General features: G+C 41.5%; 2 protein-coding genes and 1 pseudogene across 3 annotated transcripts; 1 reads left to right on the forward strand and 2 right to left on the reverse strand.

Moving 5' to 3' along the window:
* Positions 1–164: 164 nt before the first annotated feature.
* LOC115735210 lies at positions 165–1381 on the reverse strand. Of its 2 annotated transcripts, XM_030666336.2 has the most exons (3): positions 1260–1381; positions 1022–1159; positions 165–906 (listed from the first exon to the last, which is right to left on the reverse strand). In XM_030666336.2, the coding sequence occupies exons 2-3, from the start codon at positions 1137–1139 to the stop codon at positions 383–385; spliced, it is 642 nt and encodes a 213-aa protein (XP_030522196.2). In that variant the 5' UTR covers positions 1140–1159; positions 1260–1381; the 3' UTR covers positions 165–382. The 2 variants fall into 2 exon arrangements, with proteins under 2 accessions (XP_030522196.2, XP_048130373.1); XM_048274416.1 differs by having other exon boundaries at positions 1022–1328.
* A 2441-nt stretch (positions 1382–3822) lies between these two features.
* On the forward strand, positions 3823–8261 carry LOC115735144 (catalase isozyme 1). The gene is made up of 8 exons (XM_030666254.2): positions 3823–4059; positions 4596–4692; positions 5614–5891; positions 6317–7093; positions 7421–7510; positions 7666–7733; positions 7816–7909; positions 8028–8261. The coding sequence occupies exons 1-8, from the start codon at positions 4045–4047 to the stop codon at positions 8085–8087; spliced, it is 1479 nt and encodes a 492-aa protein (XP_030522114.1). The 5' UTR covers positions 3823–4044; the 3' UTR covers positions 8088–8261.
* A 463-nt stretch (positions 8262–8724) lies between these two features.
* On the reverse strand, positions 8725–12028 carry LOC115735177 (annotated as a pseudogene).
* Between the last annotated feature and the right edge of the window lie 10599 nt (positions 12029–22627).

Consider the following 22627-nt stretch of genomic DNA (forward strand, 5'->3'; position numbering starts at 1 on the left):
ATGCAGAAGAATAAAATGAGTCCCCAGCACCCCCGGTGGCTCCCATGGCACGCTCCGCCCCGGGCATCATTTTCCGACGTGGGCTCCGTGAGTACGTACAAGTTCTTTCATAATCAAAGGGACTGAACCCAATGTCTTACTTGTTTTTATCAGACCACTGGGCTTTACACTGGACAAAACGTTATTTGCTTTGAAAACTAAAGATTCCACTCCACAAACGCTTTACACATTTGCCGAACTGATGTAGCCGAACAATCCCCAGAGTAATGTTCACGCACGCTCACAATCAAAATCTTATAGACAGCCAAACTTTCATCCCAAGAGGAATTTCAAAACCCAGTTCGAATCAAAAACCTCTAATCCTTCTCAATCATTTGGATCCTCAGTTTTTCTTCGCTCTCCGAGCTCCAATCCTTCGCTCACCGACGGCAGACTTCTCATAGTTAACTGCCAGGGGAGGCTTCTTGTTCTCCTTCGTGCTGCTCCTGAGCAAGTACCTCGGAGCCGGAGTCCCCTCTTTCCTCTCCATGGAGTAAGCCGCACAGACCGATTTCCTCAGGCTCTCCAGCTTCTTCCCTTCCCTCCTCTTCGCCGGCTCGACCGTGACGCCGAGGCCGTAAGCGGACTTCTTTTCCTCTCCCGACTCGCCGCCTTTCTTCCTCTTCAACCTCTCGTTCCTCCTCGCGCAGTACACGTCGTAGAATCTCCCTCTCTCGAACACGGAGACCGTGTTGGCCCCTAAGCTGTTGGTGAAGAAGGAGTCAGCGGGATCCGTGTTGCTGAGCTCATCGCGGACCATCTCCGTCAGCGCGCGGAGCTCGCACGAGATGGAGCGGTACTCGGGCCGGAGCTCCGATTCATCGATGTCCCACGCGCGGCTCAGTTTTTGCGATTTCGTCAAAGATCCTGATGCGGTCATTCAAATCTCATCACCCCACCACACACACACACACAAGCAAAGCAGTGGCTTCAACCCACAAATGACCTCCAACGGAATATGTGCAGCGAATCAGAATCAAACCTGGAGGGGTCTGCAAAGATCTCATCGCGCTCGCGCTCGATCGGAGGACACGACGGGGACGAAGGCGGGCCGGAGATCTGGCGAGCGGAGGCTTGCGGTCCAGCTTCATTTTCGACATCCCCGAAAATGCAAATCGATCTGCAGAGAGAGAGAGAGAGAGAGAGAGAGAGAGCTAGAGATGTGATTGAATGTTTCAGCAAATATAGACGGAGAAGATTGTAGAAGAGGAAGAATCTACGGATTGAACTGCGAAGGCCTCCTTGTTTGCCCTACCTTCTTTTCACTTTTCTGATTCTTTTGGCTCTCTCTTTTTCTCGGGGTTTTATTGAAGGAGCCGAGGGGACGGATTTGAATTCGGAGAGAGGAGCCTATAACGGTCACTTTCTCAATCCGACGGCCAGGATTCGTTTGCTTTTTGAACGGGGAGATATTGAATTTAATCTTTACCTTTTTTTGCCAGATTTACGCATTTACGTTGACTTGCTATATAAGGATAGACGCATGAATTTCCATTATTTCCCTTCTTTATTCGAATGGTCATTGCACGATATTACTTGCTTGGCGAGGCAATCTTAATGGAGCGTCTTACGTGCCTGATTTGATTACTAATATGGCTCCTCCCCCTATGATGCAATAAGTAATAAGGAAGGGAACACCATCTAGATTATTCCATTAGTAATTTCCTCGAATAGAATATGTGGAAAAAATTGCCCGCAAAGTCCTATACCTATCGTGTTTTTGTCAATTCAGTCCTCAACTTTTAAAATTTGTCAGTTAAGTCCTAAATTTTTTTTCTCGTTTTTCCAATTGAGTCCAACCGGTCAATTTTGGCCTGGAACCGCCGAGGTTAACGCTAGCCCCGTCTTAAGTTGTCGCACCCATTGTTTTGATTATTATTCTCCCGATGCATTTTTAGGATGGAAGGTCATGGAGAAACGGCCACGCTATGCCACTCAACCAAAGCTACTATTCCCATCGAGAGATTCTCTAGACATTTAGTGGGGTCATCAAGCACATTTTTAGGGATGAGGATAGTTCTGAGGTATGTTGGATAGTTTTCAAAAAATTGAGAAACCGTTCCTAGATTTCAAGCAATGGACATGGAACCTACTAAAACCTAGAACCTGCCTTTTTGTTTATTTTGTTATATATTTCCATGGCTTCTTATGACAAGTGCTCGGCTTCCATTTCCGACGATATCTATGACTAAGACTTTGACTTTTACTTTGTTAATGTTCCATATTTTTCGTGTTTATAGAGATGAGTCGTGGCCAGTAGATTGCAGCAACAAATGGTCGAATTAGAGGTGGTGATCACCACAGTATAATCGTTCAATTAAAAATACAAGTGGAACCCGAGTAGACCCTAGAATTGACCTCGAAACCCGTTCGGGTTTCGGGGTAGAGGTTTCATATTCTAAAAACGAGGTTAAAGCCGCTCATGCCTAGTCATTGCCTACACACTTTATCTCACATGACCCCACACAAATTGCGAAACTCTGCTTTCTCCTCACGCGACCCCAACCCAGCTCCCCCCCGAAGGTGGGATTCAAATCCTCTCACTTGCCCCTTATCAAGTGAGAAAAGTGGCCATTAGGGCAATCTCCAGATAGTTATCCCCATATACTCCTCACTTATGGAAAAAATGGCCACACACGGTGCACGTGCAACTCGCGTGCAACGACGAATTCGTTAGCAACAACGAATGCACCCAGCGGAGCGATGGAAACCCAACCCCGATCGATATGGCTCTTTGAGAACGCCATGGGCCAAGCGGCACCTCCTTCGGGTCCGAGTCCGAAAGCAATAGCGGAGAGAACCAACGTGGAAACGCGCGAAACGATTGATAATAGAGGATTGAATGGTTTGCGACGACTTCCCGTTTTGAGTGGTAACCGATGGGGCTCTCGCTAACCACCAAAAACTTAACCCCCCGCGGATAAGGAAAATCGAATCCATGGCGTCCTCAATAATTTCCTCTCTTTTTTTTCACTCCATTTCTCAAAAAACTCTTTTTTATTGGCCACCATAACACGACCCATCTCCCCAGGAAAAACAAAAACACGTCCATCATATCTCTCGGGAAACAATACGAATCGATGCCGAGAAATCTAGATTTTATTCCATTGTTCGATGTGGACGGCTCCGTAACAAATTCGGTCCGGTAAATATATATACCACTATAAACTTCGTTTGTCGTTCAGGATGCAAAATGATACATTGATTCTTTGTCGGACTAGGATGATTGTTTGACCATTTTTTTTTTTTTTACCGAACGTTAGGCACGAAAATACGATCTTTCTCTACAAAGTCCAGTTAAAAAAATTCACCACGTAGCGGAGAAAATTTTCGGGGTTAGCTGCTACATCAATAAGAATTCCTTTTCCTCGACCACAAATTACTCGAAGAAGTGGGAAAATTCCTTCGCTGAATCGTTTACTGTGTTATCTTACAATAAAATGAGATAATTTCTTTCAAACGTCTGGTTTTACCAATTACACGTCTCTATTACGTTGCCTGCCCTCGTTTTGGGTTGTTGTCCTAAAAATATTTATGGGAGCTCGGGAGGCCACGTCATACGGAAGCGATAAGCCCGGAAACGTTCTGGAGCAAAAAAAAAACAAAAAGTTTGTCCGAGCCATTAATTGGGAATTGGGACAGATAAAAAAAATAATTATTATTTTGAGGTTATTTTACCAAAATTGCGAGGGAAAAGGATTTTTTAAATTAATAAAATACCCCGAAGAAAAAGGGCGGCAGAAGGAGAGAGAGAGAGAGACGCATTAGCTGCTGCTGGCTGGAACTGTCCGAAAGAGATATGGAGGAGGGAGTCGAAATGCGAGCCACGAGCCTCAGCCACGCTCCCCGAGATTCTGCCAAAGCCTGAAGCAATCCTCAACTTGTTTGTTGCCACACGCTCCTCCATATTTATATACGATCTCAGTCCGACCTCCCACACCCCCTTGTGCTTCTCTCTCTCTCTCGCTAGCTCTCTCTCGTTGAGCTCGTGGTCGCCCCCCCGCCATGGATCCGTACAAGGTCCAGACTACCGATTCTTCGTGCTCTGATTGTTCGACTCTGATGTGGGGTGCTTTGAATCTGTCGACTTTCGTGCTAGTTCGCGCCCATTTGTTGTTTCGTTTCGTCGTCGACGACGATCGTACTGTTCCATTGGTTTTCGCTCCTTCGGAGTTTTTCTTCCTCCTTCCTCGTTTTGACCCTTCGGTTCGGTCGCTTCCTCTATGTTTCGCTTTGAGTTGAGCTCGGCTGTTCGGGGTGCGGCGAAGTTGGACCGAATTCCGAGCGAGCGAAAAAAAAAAAAAAAAAAAATTTTCCTTTTTGCTTCATTTTTTTTGTTTTTCTGAAAATTTGTTTTGTCGTTTGCTCTTGCTTTTGTGCTTAGAATTATTCGGAGAGGTTGAATTGTTGTTCTGCGGTCTGTTTATCGCGATTCTCCTCGTAACGTTCGAATTCACACGGATGCGTTGTGTAGGCTCGCGTATGTGCTCCTGGTTTGCTGGTTGTGGTGTTGAACATTTGGTTTCACTTGCTGATTTTGACGATTTTGCTTGCAGTACCGTCCATCGAGTGCTTTCAACACTTCCTTCTGGACTACCAACTCTGGTGCTCCTGTCTGGAACAATGACTCGTCGTTAACCGTCGGAAGTCGAGGTATACATACGATGTCCCTGTCTTTTCTTCTCTTTTTCTTTTTCCTTTTCTTGGCTGAGGATATGAATGTCTAGGAGTCTATGGAGATTCTATTTAGCTCACCCACTCGACAGAAAGGACAACCTTCTTTGATTGTAGCACTCTATCCATCCTACTCTTTGTGTCTCTCGTGCTTGATTGCATCCCTCGTTTTAGAAGAGATGAAACTGTTTGAGTTTCGATGTTGATATTTAGTTGTTTGTCCTCTTTATTTTTCTTTTCCTCCTATGAGTTTGCCCATTAGCAGAAACCTTCATGTTTAGAATACCTGGCTTCTTCATACGGATACTGTTGCCATTTGGCATGGAAACGTGAAAGAAAATCTGTCTTTTGCTTACCTATTCATATATTATGTTATTGCAAGAGAAGTGCGGTGATGAGGTAGTTAGAGAGTTCTGCTGATAAAAATGATTTCGTCCTATGTCGTGGTGTAGATCCAACCATTATTCTTCATGCCATCCTCACAATCATATGCAACTAGTTAGGATGGCAATAGAAACTCTATGATCCCTTTGCTTTGATTCTCTGATAGAGAAGTGGAACTTGAAAACTCATTTGTACATGAACCCAGCTCCCTAGTAATACAAAGTTCAGGAGTGAGTGGTAGAAAGGTCTTGCTCTTTACTAAATAGTTTTTGAAAGGGAGAAGAATGACAAGTCAATTTTGACTAGCTTTATCCGCCTTTTAATCCTTATACATCATTCTGCTGTTGGTGTGTAGCCATTAGCATGTGCATAGGTTACCTACTCTGAGTCAAGGCACATTGGAGTTAAAAATATGCAGAGAAAATTATCAAATTCATCAATACACAATAGAACCTTATTTGAGAGTAATATTAAACATGGTAACATGCTTTTGGCGAATTGACCTCTATGTCACAGGTCCAATTCTTCTTGAGGATTATCATCTCGTGGAGAAACTTGCCAACTTTGATAGGGAGAGGATTCCAGAGCGTGTGGTCCATGCCAGGGGAGCCAGTGCAAAGGGATTCTTTGAGGTCACTCATGACATTTCTCGCCTCACTTGTGCTGATTTCCTTCGGGCACCAGGAGTTCAAACACCTGTGATTGTCCGTTTCTCCACCGTCATCCATGAAAGGGGCAGCCCTGAAACCCTGAGGGACCCTCGTGGTTTTGCTGTGAAGTTCTACACAAGAGAGGTAATGGTCATTTTGGTAGTACATATGAATGTGCAGTTTGGATGTGCACAAGTTTGATGCTTGCTGTGGTAAATCCTTTCACTGGTGGCCTAAACTCAACTGATGCATGTGCTATTAATGTGTGGCCAGTAAGAGCTAACCGTTTTTCGTATCCCAGTCTGCTGAAGCACAGTTGCACATATAAATTTCAATAAAACATACTTGGCTCGTTTTTCAATTCGTACCATCTGTTATGAGACATCATATTAAGAATTGCTACTTTTGGATTTACTTTCAATATTAATTAATGCTACGATTTTGAATTCAAATATGGCAGTTCTCTGTTGTTGTTGTTTTTTTTTTCTGGCAAAAGTTCTATGATTCACATTGCATACATTTATTTTGTTGTACTTTGCTATGTCATCTTACCTTTGTTGTTACTGCAGGGTAATTTTGATCTGGTGGGAAACAATTTCCCTGTCTTCTTTGTCCGTGATGGGATGAAATTCCCGGATATGGTTCATGCACTCAAACCGAACCCCAAATCCCACATCCAGGAGAACTGGAGGATCCTTGATTTTTTCTCCCACCATCCGGAGAGCTTGCACATGTTCACCTTCCTCTTTGATGATATTGGTATTCCACAAGATTACAGGCACATGGATGGCTCTGGAGTTAACACCTACACTTTGATCAACAAGGCCGGAAAAGCGCATTATGTGAAGTTTCACTGGAAACCAACTTGCGGGGTCAAGAGCTTGCTGGAGGACGAGGCAATTAGAGTTGTGGGATCCAATCACAGTCATGCGACTCAGGATCTTTATGATTCCATTGCTGCTGGAAACTTTCCTGAATGGAAACTTTTCATTCAGATCATCGATCCTGATCATGAAGACAAATTCGACTTTGACCCACTTGATGTGACTAAGACCTGGCCCGAAGACATATTGCCTCTAATGCCAGTTGGCCGCTTGGTCTTGAATAAGAACATTGATAACTTCTTTGCTGAGAATGAGCAGCTTGCGTTTTGCCCTTCAATTGTGGTTCCTGGCGTCTACTACTCAGATGATAAGCTGCTCCAAACTCGTATCTTCTCATACTCTGATACTCAGAGGCACCGTCTTGGACCAAATTATCTTCAACTCCCCGCCAATGCTCCTAAATGTGCTCATCACAACAATCACCATGAAGGTTTCATGAATTTCATGCATAGGGATGAAGAGGTAAGAATCTTCTTTGAATCCTTCCACAGCGATACTCTGGGCAGCATCTCTTGCGGATTTTTTGTTGACGTAACTAAGTTAGACATCACGCTTTCCTTGATGTATGAAGGCCTAATGATGCAATCTAACATGTCAATTAAATATCCCAAAGTGGCAGTGCGAATGTCCTTCCTCCTTTTGTTAGAGGAGGATTACTCTCTTTAGTTTTGCAAATGTACTTTGTGCCTGATACATACATGCATGTTTACATATGTAAGAAATATCTGTTTGTTATTATGTAAAATGATGGATTATCTGTTGAGCAAATGCCTAATTTCCGTGTTGCAGGTAAACTATTTCCCGTCACGGTACGATCCTGTTCGTCATGCGGAGAGTTATCCCATCCCACCTGCTATGCTGACTGGAAAGCGTGAAAAGGTATGTTTCTAATAGAGATTGATTGGTTTGAGGTGCTTTCAGGGTGATATTGATAGGAAAGACTCGGGTTGCCCAGTAGATGAATTGACATGCAGTGAGTGGTGAGACCAATGTGTGCGTGTTTGGATTTTGTTAACTTTTGTTGCTTCAAACAGACCATCATTGAGAAAGAGAACAACTTCAAGCAGCCAGGAGAGAGATTCCGATCATGGGCGCCTGACAGGTATTTTGTCAGCTGTGCATTTCCCGAGAATGGTTCGACGGTCTCATGTTTCTTAATCATCTGTCTTATTTTCTTTTTCCAGGCAAGAGCGGTTCATCTGCCGATGGATTGATGCTTTGTCTGACCCACGTGTGACTTATGAGATCCGCAGCATCTGGATTTCATATTGGTCTCAGGTGAGATAGTCATTTACTTCTTGTCTAGTCCTGATGGGGTTAAAGTGAAAGATGTGATGTTCAAAATGCAGAAATGTGATAGTGAACTCATTTGAGATTTTACCTGCAATTGCAACAGGCGGACAGATCTCTGGGTCAGAAATTAGCATCTCGGCTCAATGTGCGACCGAGCATCTAAGGATCATAAAGAGCTGGATGTTTTGAGATGGAGCGAGCACAAAAACCATGTCTGAGCTATAAACTCTGTTCCAATGCTTATTGTTGTTGTGGTATATTGAACTTGCCTTGTCACACAACTCTGGCGACATGATATTCCTGATTTAATAAATGCCAATTGTATGTGCTCATCTTACTCCTTTGCATTTTGGTTTTCACTTTCTCCTGGAGTCTCATTTACATCGAACATCGAGTGAGCAAGATCATATTGCCAGTAATATCACATTTGATTGCGGGTGGTAAATTCAACCGCCTCACTGCTCGCAAGCGCATCAGTGAAGGTATAGTGTGTAATGCGCCATCTGCTATGCAGGACGAGAAGTTAGAAGTAAAGAGTAAATTTCCCTCGTTTCCTTTGGCAGTGCATTGTGATTGAATGACACTTACCAACTCATCGTTCCTGCAAACAAGAGAGTTAATCGAGTTTTATTACAATTAGTGATACAGGCATTGGCTTGTAGAGGACTCGGATCTCTGCTTCATTTAAGGGCAAATTAACTTCGAAGGCGACTGAGCATGATCGCCATATTTGTTCATATACTAATCTTTAGTAGGCCGAAAAGGTAATATTGTCCCTGAACTTATAAGACCAGAAGATCTTCGATAAATCGATCTCGTAAATAATTCAAATGGTGAAACGTTTGATCATGTTTGGAATCTCAGTCTAGACAACTGTACACACCAATTTGGCCGTGAAGAGCTACCCCCGCCTGCACTGCGATCCTTTGACAAATATTTAACAAGAGACTAGCCTTGAGAGTTGTTGACTTCCTACTTGCAAAACTCTAATGCCTGAGTTGCATATCCTACTAGAAAACAGATTTCCAGCTCCATCTGGTCTTAAAGAAATAGGTTAATCTCAATCTCGATGAGACCTTGCCGCTGCGGAGTGGGGGTACTGGCTTCCAGATCCACGAGGACCATCAGCTCCGTGGTCTGTGGTGAATCGGTGATCGATGGTGGTTGTGATGATGCTGGTGGTGAGAAGAAGGCCGGCTCGACGCGCTTGCCTTGGCCTCCTTCTTCTTCTCCCGAATGTTGTTTATGCGTTCTAATGTCACCAGCACTTCATCCATCGAGGGCCTCGCTTTAGGATCGCCTTCCAGGCATTTGAGGATGAGTTCAGCTGCCTGAGTTGCAGCTTTCAAAGGGTATTGACCTTCTAGTCTTGGATCCATGATCTTCCTCAGCTTCCTCTTGTCGTGGAGCGACGGCCGAGCCCATTCCACCAGGTTCTGCTGGCCGCTGGGGCGGGTCGGGTCGAGCGCTTGCAGGCCCGTCAACATTTCCAGTAGAACCACTCCAAAACCGTATACATCGCTCTTCACGTACAGATGCCCTGTCAAATTGAGCCCTTGTCATTCTGGAACGCATTTTCTAAGGTCACATGAAATCTTCGCTAAAGATAAAGAAGCATATGAGAGGAAAAATTCGAAGAACAGATCCAACATCGCCCTCAGAGAAGAAAGATATGATCTTTGTCTTACCGGTGGCGATGTACTCGGGAGCGGCGTAACCATATGTTCCGATCACTCGCGTGGTCACATGAGAGATCCCGCTCGCCGGTCCTAGCTTTGCTAGCCCGAAATCCGAGAGCTTGGCATTGTAGTCCTGGTGCCAATTTCACAAACGAGAGGAAAGTGAAGGCAGTTTCTCAATTAATTCTCAAGAATGGTAGCTGTGCATCCATGTATCAACCAGTTGTTGCAGGCATACATCAAGTAAATCCCATTCGCGTGGACCACATGAACTTAAAACACTCTTCCACAAAAATCTAAAGTCCCCGGTGCATCAAATGTGCCTACGCGACAACCAATCGAAATTGAAATCGAAATGCTCAAAAAATGAAATTCGAGCTCGTTTACTGGGCGACACAGGCGGTATTTATGCGGGGTATCGATAGCCGGCAAAGCAAACCGAGAAATTAATCAAGTAGACTAGAAAAATTTTTACCGCATCCAATAGTATATTGGAGGATTTGAAGTCCCTGTAGATGACGTTCTTCTCCGATGTATGCAAGAAATCAACCCCACGGGCAGCTCCGATTGCTATTTTAAACCTCATGTCCCACGGAAGTGGTTCAGCTCCCTCTGCAGCATTACCACAAGTTTCTTCTCTGAGTTAATTTTTTCTTTTGCTGTCTGATATCCGAGGGGGGAGGGAAAAAAAATGAAGGAGATTAATAAGCGTAGCGACGAAAGTTATGTCGGATGATCTCTACTTACTTCTGAAAAGGTGATTTTCTAAGCTTCCTCTCTGCATGTACTCGTACACGAGGAGGTACTGATTCTCTTCCCAGCAATACCCCAGCAATCTCACCAAATTTGGATGAGAAAACTTGCCCAAGAACTTAACTTCCGACTGTGGAAAAGATGAAACATTATGTTAATCAATGCGCATAGAATTGTGTCGATGATTAGTTTCGAAATATCTGAAATGAAACCATTTTCTCTGTAGAAATCCAAAGAGGATACTATTTCAAATAAGATCTTGAAATTATCAACTTAGTTTCAAATAAGACCTCAAGCTCGCCTGCCGGGCAAAATCTTTACCGGTTGCCAAGCCGTCACAACTTTCATGCAAAGCATACGCATCTTTCATGAGATGCACAAAAATTTGGCCGACCGATGGTAAATTCACCCCCTGATTTAAGATTAAGTTGGCCGCTTCATGACAATATCTGGACCTTATTTGAAATGGGCTCCGATCTAGTCTCCTCATTGAGAGATGGTCAAAATTCAAAAAATTTCGCAAGAGGCGTATGTCTCGAAGCACAGGGTAAATAAGCAGGAGGTTGGTAAATAGGCAACAAAGTCCAAAGTAATTGATTAATTAATCCTCACTTTAGCCGATATGGATATGAACTCTTTCGAGTCTGGCAGCCGGATTTCCGGCGCCCATCAAATTTGAAACTATCCATAATCGAAATAATCTTTGATCAAGTATTGGACCCGAAAAGGAACTTTATAATTATTTAAAAAGGAAATTGCTCATTTCGAAACATGACCTTTTAATTCGGGGAGAGAAAAAAAAAAGTGAATATGTTCTTTCACTGAGGGGTGTCAAACTTGTGCACATTGTCCTTCGTCGTACTGTCACATGCGGAAACGAAAACTCGAAGCCATGAAACGACATGAAGATCGAGCGGGAGAGAAATGGAAAATTGCGGGAATGTTGTCGATACGGACCTGCCATTCGCGCAAGCCCTGATCGCTGTCGGGATTGGATTTCTTGACGGCGACCGGGATGCCGGCGCCGACCTTGCATGGGGCGAGGGTCTTATCGTCCACCCATCCTTTGAACACCCTCCCGAACCCGCCCTCCCCGAGCATCGTGTCCGGCCTGAAGTTCCTGGTCGCGCTCTTCAGCTCCGCCAGCGTGTACATCTTCAGGTTCGGGGTTATCACCTCCCCGGCTTTCGCCGGGGCCGGAGCTGCGTCCGGCGGCGACTTCCCGTTCTCGCTCCTCGCCGGCCCATCTCCCTTCATCTTGGGGTCCTTGTCAAGATCTTCTACACATGCAGAAAAAAGAAGGCAAAAAAACACGATGCGGAACTCAGCTTATACCCACCAGAAAGTAATGATAAATCATCGAACCAAGAAGGAAGGAAGGAAGAAGAAGAAACCTGGGCCGCAAGGTTTGGTGGGGTTGGGGCTCTGGTGGTGATCCACCGACGCCGATCTTTTTCCCCAGCAAATCCCCATGATCAACTCCAACAGCACCGACGGCGACGACGATTAACAAAACGACTCCAAACTCTCTCTCTCTCTCTCTCTCTCTCTCTCTCTGGGGGTGTCTGCTTTGATATAAAGCTGATCTCCCCTTTGTTTACTTGGGATGGAGGAGGCAAGATAGCTGGAGGGGTTGCGAGGAAGAAGAGAAGAAGCTGCACAGCGGAAGCAACCACAAGCTCCCCTTCCTTCCTCCTCTTGACTTTTTCTGCTTCCGCTTCTCAAGAGGACTGACGACGACGATGGTGATGCTGCTGCTTCTCATGACGCCCACCCACTCAACTCGTCTTTATACACTCTCTTTTTTTTTTATTCTTTTTAATTTTCATTTTATTTTCGCTTTGCCCCACTACTTTTGTTTAGTTTGGAAATAATCGAAAAGAAAATTTCAGGGAGAGAGGGGGTGGATATAATTTTAATGGTGTGGAAGGGACAGGTGCCAGGAAGTTTTGAGCTGCGGCGAATCAAGTCAATGCCCGCGTAGTCGGGGCTAATTTGGGGCCCTCCTCCTGTCACATTGACCCGGTCCGGTTCGTGGTAACTCTTAACGGTCTAACCCTCGACCCGCCATTTTCTTTCTTTCCCCACAGCATGACAATTCCTTTTATCTTTAGATTAAACGGGGTGATTGCTCGTACTCGATTGGGGGGAAGATCTTCAAAGGCTATGCTCGACTCGGTCTTCATTGGGCTGAGGGGCTCTGTCATATGAGAAAAACTTCACCGGGGACGAGATGAAAACTTGGACGGCTAACATATAACGTTTGGAAATCGGAAAACTGCGATCAAAATGATCCATGACGATGAGATGAATATGTCGAAGAGCCATGTAACGCTTCTCAAATTTTCAAATTCTTAATCTTTGAAATTGCCGATCGCAAAGGAATAATGTCACCATTATGACGAAGTAGGCGACATCTGTAAATCGACAGTTGACCATTTCTTGGAAGAATAGGTTATAAATTGAAGTGGACCTCCGTCTTGAAGCCGGTGATGCAAAAAGCTGGAGTCAATTATTATGACCTTAGTGGTTTGTGAGGACTGTATTTCGATTAGTTCTCCGTACAGTTGGGAACAGAACACCTCCATATGTAATTTGGCAAGAGCATCGAGATTTGGTCGTGCTGTTTAGTTAGGTCCATAAGCACAATAATTAAAAATCATTAAAACATTTCCGAAGTCGAAACTTTCCAACTCCTAATCCTGGGATGCCCCAAGCTGACGCACTAAGCACTAACGTATTCATTGATGTCTTCTGTAATCAAATATGATCGTTCCAGCTCCCGTTGAATCCTCTTGCCAGCAGCTTTTCCTCACTTTGTGTCCGAGGAGTCGTAGCTTTCGTGTATTCACATTCGGCAACGCCGCATGTACATAAAATCTTGTACACCAAAATCATGTGGCGAGAGGGATGATCGTGGCGAACTTTTCACCGTCATAAAATCCGAGTGTCAATTGTCTGCGGAGTCCGAACCGTCGTTAGCAAATACATGATTTTTGCCCCGACAGCTTGGCCGGCCGCACGCCGAACATATAGATGGTAATTCGGTTATGCGATATGCTCTTTTCTAAAGCGATCTTTAGCAGGGACACCCAAATCGTAGCTTGTTCGTGGTGCTTGCGCGAATATTTACCGATGGCGAGTATGGCGCCACAGATACATGTCGAAATCTCGAGCTCTTTTAGTCCGGTCTCGAGCCCTTTCGCACGTTAACGAAAACGTCGTCGCGATCCAACCCATCGGGGGGGTTCTCTTTTTTCTTCGCACGGATCATGGTTGGGGACGAGGTCGTAATGAGATTTCCAAAGGAGTGGCGGGGCCGATGGCACCGACCGCGACCCTTTCGTTCCGCGATCGCACTGAGCTCGACGATAAGATCGAGGGGCAGAGTCAATGTGGACGCCAATTGCGTCGCAGGAAAAATGGGGCAACGGTTGGGCCCCGTTATCTGGAGCGAGGAGAGGAAACGTGAGCTGCTTTTCTGACTCGGGTTCGGCGACCCGGTCTCTCCCTCCACGGGGCTTTTTTCTTCTTTCTTGTCAAACTTCGTTTTCAGTAGAGTCGATTTAACGCCCCCAATTCGGAATAAGAAGATGGTTTGGGAAACCCAGACTGAAATTAATAATAAAAAAGTCCGCGACAATTGGAAAAGGGAGCTCCATTTTGGCTTTTATAGAAAATCTCTATGTGGAGCTTGGAAAAAGGACTTTGGTTGGCGGTACCAATCGCAAACTTTTTTAGTAGGAAAACCAATCCTTCTCGATGGAACGTGGAGAAATACATGACCCCCTTTTACTTATTTGTGGTTAGAGGGTTTCGGTGATAGTTGACTAATAAGGATGGCTTGGATTGGGGGTTTGACTTGTTTTACGTGAGTATCGGGAAGGTTATGCCACACGCAAAGTCGACTGAAAAGTCGATAAATCAAGACAAACAAAGATTCGTGATGCCTTCGTGAAAAGAAAAAAAAATAGCCACTTCGAGATACATACATAAGTCGATACGAGGCATCCACGCTCCATCAAGAGTGAGTACTTTCATCTTGCAATTATTCGCATAGATTTTGACTCGGGCCTTGTCTAATTCCACGTTTGGAGTTTTGAATAGCTATTTATGTCGATTTAAGGCGAATGTTTGGTTAGTTTAATCTATATTGATATGCTATGCAATTGATCGAATTTAGGGATTTTAGTTTTCTATGAGGGTAGTTTATTTGGTATACTAGGAAGAAAACCCACTAATTTTCCACGGAAGATGGGTGGAGAAGGGTCCTCAATTAGGCGTTTCGTTCCACACTTTGTACTTAATCTACGGGAATTGACAAGGATAAAAACCCACTTTTAATAATGACAATAGCGGGTATGAGAAAAATACTTTAATAATAGGTTTTATAATTTTGTAATCAATAAACCAATTTATATATTAAATTAATTATGCATAATTACTCTTTTTCTAGATGATTGGTTTATTTCAGTGGGTGCAAGAGCAGTTTGATGTTCATACATATCGAATTCGCTTCTTAGAGCAAAATCAGTCTCGAGTTTTAAAAAGATTCTTTTATTTTAAAATAAATTTGGCTAATCAATCGCATGGGATCGAAATTCTTATTATTGCCGCTAATTATTTTGATTATCGGTATTTTTCAATTTTAGAAGTTCGAAAGGAATTAAAATTATCGACGTTTAAATATAGAGTATTGGAAAGGCAATGAACTTTTGACTAGCCAAGGAAAACCTTGTGAATTGTTATATAAAACTATCCTTTTCAGTTGCAAGACCCACATGGCTAAAATTTAAATTAAAAAAAAAAAAAGAAATAGTCAAGAGAGGCCATTGTATCACAACTATCAGAGGATGACGTCATTCTTGGGAAGAACCACTAGTGCCCGAGTTATAATTACTAAGTTAAAACGAGGTCAGGAGAATCGGTTTCTTTTTTTTTTTTTACACGGCGTCGAAAATAAGAACAAACCCAAAAAAAATTATCAGAAAAATCATAAACTTATTATAATTATGCTAATTCAATTCGAAAATTTTTGTTATGTCAATTCAATTCATCCTATCAATTTAAGCCGAAAATCGCTAGTGTGCCATTACCGCCGGTGACGTAGCAATTTTTAATAATATTTTATTATTTTTTCTTTCCTATCTTCTTTTTCCTCAGGTCGGTCGCCAAGATGTGGCAAGGCTTAACGTCGACATCGCCATCACTAGGCAAGGTCATGCCTCACTAGGGGCGAGCAAGGCTCGCCCTCGCTAGTGGCTTGCTCTCTCTTCGGGCTGGTTGTCGAGGTCCGATGACTAGCTAGAGGAAGAATAAGATTGAGAATAAAAAATAATAAAATCAACAACAAAAAAATTGACGAAAATACTTAAAATTTATTTTAAAAAGATATACCCCGTAAACAGCAGCAACGCCACGGTAGCGGTTTCTAGCCAAACATGGCCGGATGAAATTGGTACAAATGCAAAAGGTTCATAACTGAATTAGCAAAAAGAAATATTTAAGCTTGAAATGACACAATTATAAGAATTTTAGGACTTTTTTTTTTTATAAATCTCCACGAATCGAATTTTTCGTACTTTGTTCTATTGTTATCTCAGTGAGACATCCTATATATTCTCGGCCATCTCCATAAATAATGTCCAGAAAAAACTTTAGCAACTTTCTCTAAAATCATGCGATATGTTTTTAATTTGATTTAAAAAAAGGATAATTTATTTAATTTTGTCAATCTCATTATTACGACAAGCACTCCAAAATAAATGTGAGATATATCTAATAGCATCATTGTCGTGATGTCACTCTTTTATTCCCTAGGTTACATCCACCCCGAGCCGTTAAAAAATGGATCCAGCGATGAGATAACGAAAAAAGGTTGAGAAGAAGGGAAAGTTAATGTAGTAATATTGCAAATGGCACTACTTTTTCCCGTTAACAATTAACATGCATGAATCCTCGGTGAATAGTGAATGCTACATATTATTAACAAAGTGCTTTGGATTTTTTTTTATAGCATTTAGTCTGTTGTGATGCTTTTCTTTCAAACGGGTGGATCGGATCAAAAGTGTTCGGATCCATATCGGCTCATTTAACCTATTTTGAAACATTTTCACGCAATACAAATCTAACGATCCATACCCGCTCTGTCTCATATTTCTAAAACATCTCCACATTTAATCCAATTCAAAAAAAAAAATATTTTTAAATATTTTATTTCTCATTTCTTTTCCTTTTTTTAGGATCGTCGGATTTCCTTCTTCCTATTCTTCATCGAAGTAGAAGCCTTGGTTGATGACTCCATGTCATGGCAGTAGGATAGGCAAATGGCGGCCGTAGTGACGGCAATTCAGACGGCAAGGCTTGAGCCTAGGGCGGTGAGCCGTGAGGCTCGCCAATCGATAGCGGTAGATGAATAACAAAAAGGAAAAAGTAAAGAAAAGAATATGATAAAATAGTAAAAAGCCAGATTCTTTTTCCAAATTTGCGGCCCTCGCATGTGAGTGGCCATCGTCGGTCAGCAACCCTTGACGGATTTTGTAGAAGAAAAAATAAATAAATAAATAAATGCATAGTAAAATTAAAAAGTTAAAAAATCAAAAAACATGTTTACAACTCACTTAAATGGTTTAGTAATTCATTTAAGATCCGTTATAAAGTAACCCATTTACGACTCACTCCAGCTTATTTTTAAAACTAAAGGTAACTTGTTTATGACCAACATTATTAAATATGGGTTAATATATGGATTTTAGACATGTTTTTCCACCTTTACATATATCATACAAATTGTTGCCTTAGCTCGAAATATTTACGCATACATAATGGCAGGTCATCTAGTTTAAAAATATAATAGGCCAGTTTGCTCGTATTCGAAGCTATTAGGTATATGAGATATTACTGGGGAAACTGTTTTTTTATTTATTTTTCAACAACTTAGGTGCACAAACATGGAGACCTAGTCATATGGATGCCCTCGAAACACCTTACAAGTCCCGTGAGCACATTGAATCCAGGTCATTAGCCTTTGCACCGTGAACTTGACTCGAAGTAGTTCGCACTCGGTCGATGAGATTTGAATAAATGGCATCTAGTTTCGACGCCCCAATCTACCGTGCCGACCCGAGAGTTTTACAAACTAATTCTACCTTATGTCAAAATCATTCATATACTAGCTAGCCACGAGATTAATGAATGAACCATTCGATCTATAAAAACGAGATTTTTTAATGTGCACTCTGTTGCGATTCGTCGTACGAGACCGAGCCATTAGAAAAAGGCGACACCGCATCATATAATATGATTCTGCTCGCAAGAGATATCGACAGGATAATGAACCAATTCGCTCATCCATGACGATTTTGGGCGCAAATATCCGGTCGAGTCAACGCTCGAGGTCCCCTAAAAAATCCGGTGGAAGACGAGGAGAATTGGAAAAAGTATGCCGGCCACATAAGAATGTACCAAGTTAAGAGGACAGCCCATTATTCTTGGACTCGATCAAAATGTTTGAAAAATCAGGAGTACAGATGGAGAGGTCGGGGAGGCTCCACGTGTGTCGATCGCGCTGTTCAGGTCGCTTTAAGAAATCAAGATTTAGAAGCCTGCGAACCTTCTTTGAGATTCGAGCGAGCAATGTTTTCAACTCTTCTCCGCGACAGCTAAGAGTCCCCACGAGATAGTCAACGCGTGACTTGTTCTTTGTTTCCCCTTTTTTTTTTTTTTTTAAATGAAGCTCCTATGTCTTTTAAGTCATCTCGGAAGGAGGGTGCTTGTTTTGACTTCTGATTTGCATGTCTTCGACGAGAATGAAAAGTATAGGAAAAGTAATAAGTTTATTGTATTGTTACAATTCAATTCTAAATTTTTTGATTGGATCAATTTAATCATAAATCCTTTTCATATTTATGCAAATCGCTAACGTGAATATTTTTAATTATACTTTATTAAATTTCTAATTACTGTTTTGGTTTTTCTTTTGTTTCTTTTCGTTATTTTTTTTTATTGGAGGCCGACAAAGGTCGGGCGAGGGCCCACTAGTGACCCTCGCCCAAATTTGAATAGGACCGTGACACCCTTTTCCCGTGGCTAATAAGGTCCGCGATGCCCTCGGCTGGCCCAAATATGGCAAGGGTGTCGTAGCCTCCCGCCCATGTATAGATGCAAAAAGTTTATGATTAAATTAGTCTAATTAAAAGGTTTAAGATTAAATTGGTACCAATGCAATAGATTTAGGATTTTTCGTGGTACTTTTCCCCCTTGAAGAGGCTTGATGAGAGGAATTCGAGTGTTGTTTTAAGCATGATATTTTAGCGACTACTAATTTCCAACTGCTTTTTATCGCTATGCCACCCAAAAAATAAGGAATTATTGGAAAAGTAGGAAGTTTCACAATGAAATTTGTGGCCGAACGAGTTCGTTATGGTAACGTAGGATGACAGAGTAGGCCTTTTGCAAAACTTTGTAGCCCTAATGCTCCGAATTCCAAAAAACCTTAGAAACAAAATCAAGATGTAACACAATTTTGACAAGCCTCCTACCTGCTTGCCATGGCCATCGGACTAGCCCATGGCCATGCATGGGTCACCACCCACCATGCCACGGGGCTGCCCATGAAGTCTCTGGGCAGCTTGCTCTTGGGCCTGTACTTCGAACCGAGATCCGCCCATTTGGAAAAGTCAGCCCAATGGGAAACAGTTTCAAGGCCCAACCACGAACTCGGGGTCGCAGAAATCAGATTGGGACTCAGTCTTACACTCTTCGCATCCAGGCCACTAGGGCATTAATTTACGTACTGATTTTCGAATCAGTCCAATTAATGAACCTCTTATCTCTCGTCGCAAAGTGTGCATTGCATGTAACAATGACTCGATTTCGTGTCGATAATGGATCAATCATCACCATAATCAGTGTTGGGTCACATTCAGCTATACTCGTTGATCAAAATCGACCGAAATTCACGCCAATCAATCAATCAATTATGGCGCGATGTCCATACATATAATCTTAGGACAAGCACATGGAGCGTCAATGAAACTACGTTTACCTCGGCAATTGATGTAAGTCTAGCAAAAAAACAAAACAAATTTTTTTTTCCATAAGGTTATACGGTCAAAACAAATACACAAGAAGTGAGGATGAACAAATGATTTGTACGACATAACAAGCAATTTGGCCGGGGGATACGGACTTTATGTGCACTGGTGATCGTTTTCACGTTGAAAACCAAGGGCCCCAACCATGTTTGATTAATCATACGGTACGAGCCTAAGAATGTCATTTCATATCAGCCCATTTGCTCAATTTCTTCAAGAAAAAGGTACCAAAAAAATTCTAAATCTATTATATTGGTATTAATTTAATTATAAACATTTCAATTAAATCAATTTAGTTATAATTTTTTTTTTTTGCATTAGTACCAATTCAATCCATTCGATCAATTTAGATAAAAAAAAATACCAACATAAAAGTCGACCGGCCGTCCTACGTGGCATCAGGACGCGTGCAATTTTTTTTCTTTCCTCCTACATTGGCAGTAGCTCGCACGCAGTCTTCTTCCTCCACAAGCAATGTGTCGCGCGTGGCTTCGATGTCAACGAGGGAAAGCCATTAGAACAGCCGATGGTTCGCGGTCAATGCCCAGCTACGACGCTGAGCGGTTGATCGAACGCCATTTCAACGGTGGTATGCAATACATTCCCGCGTAAATCTCTCGGGCCAATAAACGACGAAGAAAAAAAAAATCAAAACGTGGGGGCGACACGTCTGATGAAACCAACCATCAATGATTTGCAAGCTGGGATCGCAGACCTTCCTCGCTGATGATCAATGTCCACATCGCGTGATATGTTGGTTTGAATTAGGATAAATAACACAAAGAAATCATTAAACTATTTATCAACATGTAATGTGATCTCTGAACAACTCGGTCTCTAAATTTTAATTCAATATGCAACGTCATTCTTAAACTTTTACTTTGTTTGATGTGTTCTTTGAAATTTTTTTATATATGTTTAAATCAGTATGAAAATGCTTAATAATTGTCCCTAAACTTAAATATTTAGAAGAATAACATTGGTTATTTTCATATAGCCTAGGGATTAGTTTGAACATTTATCAAAAGTTTTAAGAACCATATTGAACAGATTAATAGTTCGGAGTCAAGATTGTATATTGAGCTAAAGTACATGGACCAATCGAACAAATTGAAATTTCGAGGGTCATTTTCTTATACATAGCCACATTGTGGCACAAGTATGCGGTCCACGATCATCCTTGCCAACCGTCGATCGGGAACCAATTGTGTTCGCGGTCAATTTTCGAGACGCCGGCGGAGCATAGAAGGCGAGCCGCGATTGAGTTCGATGCATTCGTTGCGTGAGCACGCTTCCGCACTCCGTGCTGGTGCTGGATGACCCTAGAGAATTCCCCCTTTTTTCGTGCTCGATTTGAGGACGAACTTTCCGCGCACGTGGGCTGTGGAATTTGTGTAGACCGCCTGCGGAAGCCATGGGAGCGGGGGACTTTACGTTGGGAACAATTAAAGGACAAATGTGGATTTTGGGAGATCATACTGAGTTATAGGAATGTACTTTATGTGTGGCTGAAGTACCTGATCCGTCCTAGATACTAGAGAAAGCTATTTAGGTTGCGTATAGTAACGCTCTAGAAAAAGTATTTCTATTTTCAAAATGTTTCCGGGGGACACTTTGAGAACAAAAACATGGGGAAAAGTGTCAAAAAATTCCTAAACCTATTACATTAGTGCCAATTCAGTCCTAAACTTTTTTTTGTGCCAATTCAGTCATAAACCTTTTGTATTTGTGCCAATTAAGTCCTAAACCTTTTATTAGTGTCAATTCAGTCCTAAACCTTTTATAATAGTGCCAATTTAGTCCTAAAAATTTTGTATTTATGCTAATTGAGTCAATTCGGTCAATTTTGGTTGGAAATCACTGGCATGGACATCAATTATCCTACGTGGCACCGTTGGCGCTAACGTGGATTTTTAAAAATATTTTTTTGATATTTTAAATAATTTTTAAAAATAATTTTGAAAAAAACCCAAAAAAATGCTTAAAAAATTATTTAAAATATTAAAAAAATATCTAAGTTAGTGCTAGACGTGCCATGTAGGACAATCGATGTCCACGTCAGCGATTTTCGATCAAAATTGGCCGGATTAACTCAATTGGCATAAATACAAAATTTTTAGAACTAAATTGGCACTAATAAAAGGTTTAGGATTTAATTGGCACCAATACAAAAGGTTTAGGACTGAATTGACACCAAAAAAAGATTTAGGACTGAATTGGCACTAATGTAATAGGTTTAGGACTTTTTTGACACTTCTCCCCAAAAACATGTATAGTAAAAAAGTGTTCCCGCAAAGTGTTTCAATAACACTTTTGAGAAACAGAAATACATTTGGAGTAGAAATAAGAAACAAAAAAAGCTTGTTTTGTATTCCTGAAACACTTTTTAAAAACATATTTGTAATATTTTTTAGAAACAATTGGGAACAATTTTATTTTTGAACACACTCTCTTCTCTTTTTTGTTCTTGCACAATATTAACACCTGATTTTTTGATCATTTTATTTTAGAAAATTTATTAAAACTACCAAAACAATTCATAAAATTACAAAATTAACCTTGAAAGCTTTGGCCTAGCGTTAGGAGCCAATTTTGAACAAAAAATATTTTTTGTAATTTTTGACATTTTTCGGATTTATTTTACTTATAAAAATATCAAAAAATTAGGAAAAATAGTATTCATAGTCAGAAAAATGCGAAAAAATAGTCCATATTTTTATTTTAATTCCATTTTCATTTAGCCCTCTTAAAGTTTTAAAAATTCAGTTTGGGACCACATGCCTCTTCATTGAACATAATCCTAAATTGACTAAAAAAAATTGCATTTTAAATTATTTTAGCCAAAAAAATTTTACTTTTAGAGTCGTGACATGAGATTTTGATACCATGCATCTCATTTCAGTCCTCGTGTTTGGAAAAATTACACAATTGGACTAAAAGGACATAAATACACAAATATTTTTCATTTTAGTCCACGGTTTCACTCAAAGTGCAATTAATGTTTTTCTAGGAGTCCCCGTTTAAAGGTAATCATATTTTTAACTACTTGACAATATTTAGGTGTGACTCATCATTATAATTTTTTCTGTCTATAGAAAACATATTTAGTGTTCTCGTTGTCCAATTCCAATTCGTCTTCTATTTTGTTTTTTTTTTTTATATAGTTGATCTCGTCC

Source organism: Rhodamnia argentea, chromosome 2, assembly GCF_020921035.1.
Source record: "Rhodamnia argentea isolate NSW1041297 chromosome 2, ASM2092103v1, whole genome shotgun sequence".
NCBI lineage: Eukaryota > Viridiplantae > Streptophyta > Magnoliopsida > Myrtales > Myrtaceae > Rhodamnia > Rhodamnia argentea.

Coding starts and splice junctions, on each gene's coding strand:
- LOC115735210 (XM_030666336.2), bottom strand. CDS start 1,139: ATGTCGAAAATGAAGCTGGACCGCAAGCCTCCGCTCGCCAGATCTCCG. Junction 907..1,021: donor ATCTTTGCAGACCCCTCCAG/GTTTGATTCTGA, acceptor TGACCGCATCAG/GATCTTTGACGAAATCGCAA.
- LOC115735144 (XM_030666254.2), top strand. Junction 7,094..7,420: donor TCATGCATAGGGATGAAGAG/GTAAGAATCTTC, acceptor TCCGTGTTGCAG/GTAAACTATTTCCCGTCACG. Junction 7,511..7,665: donor TGACTGGAAAGCGTGAAAAG/GTATGTTTCTAA, acceptor TGCTTCAAACAG/ACCATCATTGAGAAAGAGAA.